General features: G+C 48.5%; 1 protein-coding gene across 1 annotated transcript; it reads right to left on the bottom strand.

The window, feature by feature from the left end:
- Positions 1-3017: 3017 nt before the first annotated feature.
- Positions 3018-8456, bottom strand: LOC117009195 (keratin, type II cytoskeletal 4-like). The gene is made up of 9 exons (XM_033083443.1): positions 8001-8456; positions 6797-7011; positions 6347-6407; positions 5627-5722; positions 4883-5047; positions 4678-4803; positions 4237-4457; positions 3953-3981; positions 3018-3493 (listed from the first exon to the last, which is right to left on the bottom strand). The coding sequence occupies exons 1-9, from the start codon at positions 8454-8456 to the stop codon at positions 3018-3020; spliced, it is 1845 nt and encodes a 614-aa protein (XP_032939334.1).
- Between the last annotated feature and the right edge of the window lie 713 nt (positions 8457-9169).

Raw genomic sequence — 9169 nt, forward strand, 5'->3', positions numbered from 1 at the left:
CTTATAATGAATGTTTGTACTTGTTGCTATTGGAAAGAATAGGAAAAATAGTCTAAACATTCCTTAAGACTAAAAAGGAAATAAAAAGAATAAGGGCAAAACAATCTCCAAGATAAAAACACAAAATAAATATTGGGAAGACAGGCAGAAATCCCTTGCCAGGAGAGGATTTTGAGACTGTTTTACAGCTTTAATTAATGGTTTGAAATCCATTTGAGATTAACCTTTTCCCTTTGCTCCTGTAATAAATTTTTTAAGACCTGTAGCCAGAGAGAGAAAAATAAATGCAGCCTTCATTTCCCTCTTTGGTTTGTTAATATTATAGCTCAGAATATTTGGGTGTTGGCTCCAGGAGGAGGAGGAAAGGAACTGCCCTTGTTTTGGGTGAGGCAGGATCATCTCCCTTTCTTCTCTCTGTTATTCAGGCCAGTAAAAGTTCATTATTCCTCTGAAATTAGGCACTCACCTCCTGCTTCCTCAGTCAGGAATGGGAAGAGTCACCCTCGGTAATGCTCAGAATATTTCAGGCTCCTGTCTGAGCTCAGCCCAAGGCCCCTCAGGGAGAGCCCAGGCTCGAGTCCTTTCTCACCTGGGGCTGCCTCGGTGTCTGACTTTAATGGTCGGGGGGGAAAGTTCTGGAAATGCTGAGTTTGCCAGGCCCCCACCCCGCTGAGCTGGGAATGCCATGCAATCCAGTTCCTGTTCTTCCAGGCTGTAAAGGCAGAGAAAGTGTAGGAAGAGCAGTGGGTCCGGTCAGCCCAGTGAGGACCAAAGCCCAGCCCCAAAGCAGGGCTTCCTCCCCCTCCTCTTCCTCAAGAAACCATCTTTTTAGCAAAACACAAAAGAAAGTGACCTCGGCACAAAGCCAAGCTGAGTCATGCTGGGTAGGGATTGTGAAGGGATGGCCAGGCCTCCTCAGACACAAGACCCAAATTTGGAGCTGCAGTGTTTCCTGGACACCTGGCCAAGGCTGAGTGACATCTGGACACCACACCAGGAATCCCTGATGGTCACACAATGAACAGAAGCTGCCTGATGTGAGGGACTCCTATTCCCAAATTCCATTTGCAAATGGTGAATGAAGCAAGCTCAGATGCAGAATTCTCTGATGAGAGGGCTCCATCCCAGCCAATTAAAAATTAAACTGCTGAACCGGGATTCCTCATTGGAGAGGGCACAGGAGGAGGACAAGTGTCCACCTCACCCCACCAGGGTCTGACACAGAGCTGGTCAGAGCTGGATGAGGCATTTTCCACTCTCAGCATAGAAAGGACATCCCCTGCCCTTCCCCAAAGGTGCTGATCTTCTTCCCTGCCTCACCCTTTAATTGTCCCTTTTTCAGGGTGCAATTAGAATTTTGCCCTGTGAGAGTGGGGAGATTACTGGGGCTGCGTGACCTGTAATTCTTCCTGGGCTGGAGACAGGAAGAAATTCCCTGTGATAATAACGTCTGCAAGCCTGGCGGGGAGAGGCAGGGAGGATTCCTGGGAGCTTGCAGGCGCCTGGCATGGGCCACCCATGTTTGGGCTAATGCCCCTGCCCGGGGCTGCCTCCAGAGCCAGGACAGACCCAATGGTCCAGACGGCCTCAAGCTCAATGCATTCCATGCTAAATTAGGCACCTGCGTTTGGCCAGATGAATCACCCTGTGGAAATATCATTTTTTTCCATGAAATAAACCCCCAGCAACCCTGCTGAGCTCAACATGGGAGCTCCAAAACCGGGACAAAGTCAATCCCACCCCATTATGGCCAAGAGATCTCATTGCCTTTTAAGTCACAGTGTTCAAGTAACACTTTGTCATCATCACCAAAGCCACTAAAGCCAAGGTTTTGTGTCTGAAGCAGGACTCTGATCCCACAGCTCTGCTCACCAGAGCTATGAGCCCAGAAGGGCAGTGCTGAATTCATCTTCATTCAACTGCTCTGACAGGAAAGGATCAAACAAATGCATTGTTTGGAGGTTGCAGCAGGCTGAAAACAGCACCGTGTGGTGTTCAGGATTATTTTGGACATCAATTGTTAATTGGTCTATGAAATATGTTACATCATATGCTATGAGGAGATAAATAAACCAGAGTAACCCCCAGTAACACCTGAGCCCACCGTGTCCCAAACTGCCTGCAGAGAATCCAAAGGTCTCTTTGGTTCCTACTTCTCCCCAGAGTATCTATGGAAAAATTGAGAGGCAAAAGATGTCCTTTCAAAGCAGTTTATTGAGGACACAGTGAGAAGCTGGGAAGTATGAGCAGTCAATGGGAACAGCTCCATTCGTGCTGTCCAAGGTGTCAACATGGACAATTTATGTAACTTCCCTTGGCATTTTGGGGGGATGGAAAAGGAAAGGGGGTGATCTCTTCTAAAACTCAGCACGCCTTGAGCCAGCCACCCCAACATGCAGAAGCAAATGAAAGTGCTACATGTTCATCCATAAGCAAATTCAACACGCAAAAAAAAAAAAAAAAAAAAAAGCTCATGGCTGTGGAGTAACCAGTAGGTGCTTTGAAAATTGCCTTGTTTCAGATTTAAGCATAAATTTGCAGCGCAGGGTTTTCTTGGAGCAAAAAAAAGATAGGATAAAAATTAAGAGAATCTGCTCTTTGCAGCGTCTCCTGGGAAAGTTAAGCAGTTAAATCCTCACTCTCTTTTCTGAAATGCTTTGGGAGGAGCTGGAACAAAAAGGAGGGATCATGGAGTGGGGAATATTGTTAATTAATCTGCTCATTATGGGAAAAGACAGAGGGCGAAGCAGCGCAACAAACAAATCCTTAAAGCTGTGATAACCTTAAGTGAGGATTCAGAAATCACACTGTGCTGAGCACCTGCAGGAAAAGTTTCTAGGGGGGTATTTGGGCTTGGGGACTCTGAAAACACAGTTTGGGGGGATAAATCTGGGGCTAACAAATGTGGGAATGGCTTTGGTGACAAATGTTGCTACTAAGGGGCAGAGGAATCACCCTGCATCCTCTCAGCACGGGGCTGGCGCGTCCGCGCGCCGCTGTCCGGGAGCTCCGCGGCCCTACGGCACCACGCAGGGGTCTCTGACCACCCCAAAATTCCCCACCACGCCATTGTTGCACCCCACGACCTCAGGGCTGCTGGACACAACGACGGGGGGCCCAGCCAGCTGCCGGATGACGCAGCCCTGGTTGCCAAAGCTGAGCACTCCCCCGGGCTGGCAGGGCCCCATCCTGGCGTTGAGGGCGCCGCTGCCAGCGCTGACCACGGTGCGCGCCGGGTACCCCCCGCTGCGGGAGCTGAACCCCCCAGCTTTGCAGCTGACCCCCGCAGCCTGGCAGAACACCTCTGGGATGCACTGCTTGGCTACAGAGCTGAGCACTCTCTTGGGGTGGATGCCGGCGCTGCGGGAGCTGAATCCGCCGCTCTGGGAGCTGTGTCGCCCGGCCCGTCTGCCCAGCGAGCCGTAGCCACACGCGGCCCCGTTGACCATCATCCCGCACTCATCGGGGATGTTGTAGCCACTGCTGACCACAGCTGCAACAGAGCCCATGGGAGTCAGAGGTTAGAGAGGAAAACTGGAAAACTTTCACAAGGCAGGTTGTTTCTTGAGTGACAGAACCAACCTGATTTCCTCCAGATTTGTCCAACATGTCTGAGCCCCTGCTCCTTCCTGCTCCTCCCCAGTTCCAACACATCCCCTCATGGATCTTCCCCCTTCCCAGGTTCCTGGCACCTCCCAGGTTCAGTGCATATCCCATGTCCCCAGGACACTCCCTGTTGTCTCCAAGGGTGGAGTCTTGAGTTTGACCTTCTCCACTCACTTCAAAGGCTGATTTCTTTAAAAATTCAAACATATTTGAGATTTCTGAGGCTAAACTTTCCAGAACTGGAAAAGGGAAGCAGAGGGGCCTGGGGCAGACAGATAATGCTTTTCCCAAAGGAATCTTTTCTAAAACAAAAAGTCTTCATGACTGAAAATGTGCAATTACTTACACACGCTCACAGGGTTCCCCACACATATCCTGTGGGGAGAAAAGAGAAATGCACGTTATTCACAATATTCCAGCCACAATCCAGGCCACTTAGTCCCTTGTAACATGCCTCACTATCCCTAGGACAGGAGCTGCTTTTGCTGGCACCCATGTGCCTCCATGGCCTCCAAGCACCTCTCCAGGCCCAGTTTCTGTGAGCCTGGGGAGATCTTGGAGCTGTAGAATTCACTTGGGAGCAGGAGCTGCCATGGTCTCAGATACACAGGAGGGAAATGTGTGACCCACCTGCTCTCTTCACCCTCCAGCAGAGTCTTGTAGGTGGCAATCTCGATGTCCAGGGCCAGCTTGACATTGAGCAGCTCCTGGTAGTCCCGCAGCATGCAGGCCAGCTCGTCCTTGGCCTTTTGCAGGGCGTTCTGCAGCTCAACGTGCTTTTCCCGGGCATCTTTGAGGGCACAATCCCCGCGCTGCTCAACGTCACAAATGGAGGTTTGCAGGCAGGAGACCTGTCAGGGGAAGACAGCAGTGCAGGTGTCTGCCAAGCTTCTTATCCTAATTCTTGGACATTCTGGGTTTGGATAAATCTGCTCTTCCACCATCCCATCCCTCTCCACCCACTTTTCACTTTCCAGCCAGGGCCTAGAGCAGATCTCAAATCTTCTCAAGATGAATGCATCACCTTGCCCTTTATCTGAGCTGTCCTACATCTCTGGAAACATCTCCTACCTGCTTCTTGACACTCTCCAGCTCACACTGCAGCTTCTGGATCATCCGGGTCAGCTCTGAAATCTCACACTTGTTGCTCTGCAGGTCATGGCAATATTTCCCTCTCTTATCCTGCAGCTCCTGAAACTGGAACCAAGAAACGGGACAATCATCATTTTTGGCCTGTGACTTTGCCAGGCACAGACCCAGTTGGCCTCTTGCTCACCCTGGTCTGGTAGAAAGCATCAACTTCTTCTTTGCTCTTCTGGGCGATCTCCTGGTACCAGCACTCAACGTTCTTGATGATGCTTTCCATGTCCAGGTCTCGGTTGTTGTCCATCTTGACGATGACAGAGGTGTCGCAGAGCTGGCGATCGACCTGGGCCCTTTCCTATGGGTTGGGAAGGCATTAGTCAGCTCCTTTCACCTCTGCAGGGAGGGAAAGGCTGGGACTCAGAGTCGCTGAGGGATAGAACAAGTCAAGAAATGCCCCTCGGGATGGCTCAGCAGAAAATCCTGCGGCGGCATGACTTGCCACCTGTAACTGCTGACCTACGTGCTGACCTGCAGCAATTCTGTCCACATCAAGGGCAAGGAATTGGAGTGACTTAACCCTTGGTATCCTCTCATCTCCTGCTGCCTGAGTGATTTAATGACAGGACTGAGCTGGGAGTTGCTTGAGCTCTAATCAGGCAGCTGCAATCCGGAGGAACAAGACGGACGCATCTTCTCTCCAGGGTAGAGTTAGGACTCAGCCAATTCCTACCTGGAGCTGCATGAATGAAGGGGGAACCACCCTATCTCCAGCATAATCATGTTAATTTTATATCAACCTTGTACTTCCACGCTTTTAATTATTCAGGGCTTTGTATGAGACACATCCCAGAGGAGTTTCAAGCAGTAGAAATTTGGAGCACCTGAAGGATGAGGCAGGATCACCAAAGTCCAGGGATGTGCCAGAGAAACTCACCTCCTCAAACACACATTTCAGCAGCTCCAGCTGCCTCCTTAACAGATCTACCTTCACCTCCAGCTCTTCCTTGTTCAGGAAGATGCAGTCTGCATCCTGCAAGAGGAGAGACACACACATTCTAGCCCAAACCTGGCTGTGAATGTTAGAGAAACACACAGAGACAAGACCAACAAGACAGAAATGTGTCTCAACAAGATTTTGAGAGAAAAAAGGTGTGAGAGGGTGAGTCAGGATATCCTGCTGCCTCCTGAAGGAAAACGAAAACCATTCCAACACGACTTACAGGAATTAGTTGATTTATCACTTAGGACGCAGCTACAAACCCACAATTGACTAATGAGTATTTAAACACAATTTTTTAATATTCTTCAAATGATTCCTGCTTTTCTGATGTCCAAGAATAAAGGATGTGGAGAGACAGCCAGAAATAACCTGGTGTTCTGGTGTGACCTGTCCTGCTCTGTCCCCCTCCCACACTTCAGGAATGTTTTTGAGGCAACAAAACTGGCGCTGTAGTGCTGATGATGCAAACTTTGAGGAGACATTATTTTTACTTTCTACTTGCCTCTTTTCCCAACCCTGTGCCTCTTTCAAAGTCTCCCTCCAATTCGTCTTGACACTATTGTGGGTTTTCTGAAATAATTAGCTATTTCAGCCAAGTTTTGCCCCAAATAAACCTACTACAGCTATAAGGGTTCATGTCATTTGAGTTCTCACCTTTTTGAGTGCCACAAACTCATTCTCCACAGTCGTGCGCCTGTTGATTTCCTCTTCATACCTGTTGGAAAATGAGGAGAAAAGGGCTGAGGAAAGAAAAATGCTCAGATACTCAGACATCAACCATCAGGTATAAATGACACTAACCTCAGGTATAAATGACAATAACCTCAGGTATAAATGACAATAACCACCAGGTTTAAATGACAACTCTGTCTTGCTGGGACTGCCATCAGGCACTGCCAGATCAGTGTCTGGAGACCAACATTAAACCATCCCAAGATCAGAAGCTTCTTCATGAGCAACAACATTACCAATGCAAAGAGCTTGCAGTGAGACAGAAGAATGTGGCACTCCCAGAGGGGACATGCCACAAGTCTGGAAGAAGTTGCCCGAGATGAACCAGAAAAGCAAAACGCCACCAACTAAAGGGGCCCAGAAGGTCCTTACTTGCACTTGAACTCCTCCACCAGCTGGCTTGTGGCACATTCTTCACTGCCCAGTTTCTGCTTTTCACACAGCAAACAGTCCAGGCGCTTCCTCAGGTCACAGATGTAATTCTCAAAGTAGAGTTCCAGGTTTTTCCCTTTTTTTGGCAGCACGTATTGCTGCAGGAGGCCCCACTTGGTCTCCAGCACTTTGTTCTGCTGTTCCAGGAATCGGACCTGAAGGCAAAAGATAGTAATTCTTCAAGTAAAGAGGTGAAGGCAGGGACTCAACGTCTGCTTAACTCTCTGCTCTTAACCACAGGCACAGGAATGGGATTTTCAGGAAGTGAGAGATGATACGGCACCGTGATCTGAAAGTTATCTGCCCTGTTAAGAAATTTTTATGCCATGAGTCTGAATTATTTCAAAATTTAGAATTCGGCCATCTAAATTATTTAGGAATCTAAATGTCATGTCTACATTATTTGGAAAGAGTCCCATGTCTACATTATTTAGAAATCCAGGAGCCTGGTTTCTAAATCTGCATTTCTTAACACGCATTAGGAACAAAACTCCTCCACATGGTGCCTCTGATGTATTTTAGGATAAAATGGAGTCCTCAGATAGTGAAACTGCTTTGTCTCTGTTGTTTTTTTTTTTTTTTTACAAAGGGATCAGATTTGATCACAAACCTTTACATGTCTGGATCAAGATTACCCACTTTTGCCTTCAGGAAGGTTTTTGGAACTGTTGCTATATTTAAAGTCAGAGAGGAGGGAGTTATTGGAATTATTTAACACAGGACAGAAAGATGAACCTGTCAGGGCTCTAACTTTCACATGAGCTGCAGCAAGAAATCCAATTTGAACTGAGACTGTCCAAGAAGTGACACCTGCAAGAAAGTCCAGTGCAACCATGGCAATGATTCAAGGCCATGGAATGCCAGAACAGGGACAGGGCTGAAATGACCCCCATTAAAAAGATCTCAGTCTGGACCAATATGCTCTTAAAATTATTAGTAGTTATTAAAAAATATTAGAATTATCTTAAAATTCTCTGTGGAAAGCTGGACCCCTGTGTGGAGCCAGCTCAGGGATTCATGGCAGAGCTGGACTGGGGCTTTGGAGGAGGTTGATGATCTCCTGGGACAAGATGGGCTTGGGAGGGGGTCGGTCAGGTTTTGTTTTCCTTGAGGAAGAGCAGTTCTGGAGCAGGTCTGGACTCACCTTGTCGATGAAACAGGCAAACTGCGTGTTGAGGGTCTTGATCTGCTCCTTCTCCTGGCAGCGTATCTCGTGTTCCAGCGGGTCCACCCCAACGCAGAGGGGCTTCAGCAGCCGCTCGTCGATGCAGATCCCTTGGATGCCGTCGCCCTTGCGCTCGGGGAACCCGCGCACGATGCTGTATCCCCGGGGGCCGCACAGCCCAATCCTTCCTCCCGCAACATTCCCGTAGCCCATGGCCCCGAAGCCCATCTCCCCAAAGCAGCCGGTGCCGCAGCCCCCGTTGACATAGGAGATCCTCCTGCTGCCGCCCAGGTTGCAGACGCTCCTGCTGCTGTAGGCGCCGCACCGCACGGGCTGGCTGGCAGACGCGGCGTAGCTGCGACCACAGATCTCCGAGGCTGAACTGAAGCCTCTTCGTCCCAGGACAGATCTCACCGTCGGTGCCTGCCTGCTCATCGTGGCTTATTTGAAGGTGGAATAGCAAAGTTATGGGGCTGCTCTGGTGCAGGATAGGAGCAGAGATCCCACTGGAGCGACGCGGGGATGCTGTCCCTTATATATATTTTGGGAAGCTGGCCTTGATAGGATCAGGACGTTAATTTAAGTACTTAAGGGTTTGGTTTGCCTGGCAGCAATAAATGCTCCTCAAAATGCAAACCAGCCCGGCAAATAGTAACTACTGAGGAAATAAAAAGGAATCTAAAAGTGCTCTGTTTGCAAGTTGCCTTCGAATACATTACGGTTTGAAGTACTCCCCTAACTTAGTGCTAATTATAGTTTAGGAACATTTTTGAAGGAACTCTTTGTGATTTGTTTGCAGTGTGTCGTTTGGGGTTTTGTGTCTCATAGGGCTGTGTATGATGGGATGTTTTGCGGACTTGCACTTTGTGGGGGTAATTTCACAATTTTGGGTGCGGAAAAGTAACTCAAAGGAAAAATGAAAGAAGAAAGTCAACTGTAGAACAACAAACACTGTGGAAGTTGTGTCATAATGGATCATTTCTATATCTAAAACACCAGTAAATTCGCTGAGTTTAAGGTCTGGATTTGTAGGCAAGGATTCAAAACATCTCCCAGTTACATGCACAGAATCACAAAATTCTAGGAATTCTGGGGATGTGCAGAATCCTGGGAATGTGCAGCATTTCATTATGACCTTCCCTGAAACA

The sequence above is a fragment of the Catharus ustulatus genome, chromosome 31, assembly GCF_009819885.2.
Source record: "Catharus ustulatus isolate bCatUst1 chromosome 31, bCatUst1.pri.v2, whole genome shotgun sequence".
Classification (NCBI taxonomy): Eukaryota; Metazoa; Chordata; class Aves; order Passeriformes; family Turdidae; genus Catharus; species Catharus ustulatus.

Coding starts and splice junctions, on each gene's coding strand:
- LOC117009195 (XM_033083443.1), bottom strand. CDS start 8,456: ATGAGCAGGCAGGCACCGACGGTGAGATCTGTCCTGGGACGAAGAGGC. Junction 7,012..8,000: donor TTGCCTGTTTCATCGACAAG/GTGAGTCCAGAC, acceptor TTTTGCCTTCAG/GTCCGATTCCTGGAACAGCA. Junction 5,048..5,626: donor TGAAATGTGTGTTTGAGGAG/GTGAGTTTCTCT, acceptor CCCAACCCATAG/GAAAGGGCCCAGGTCGATCG.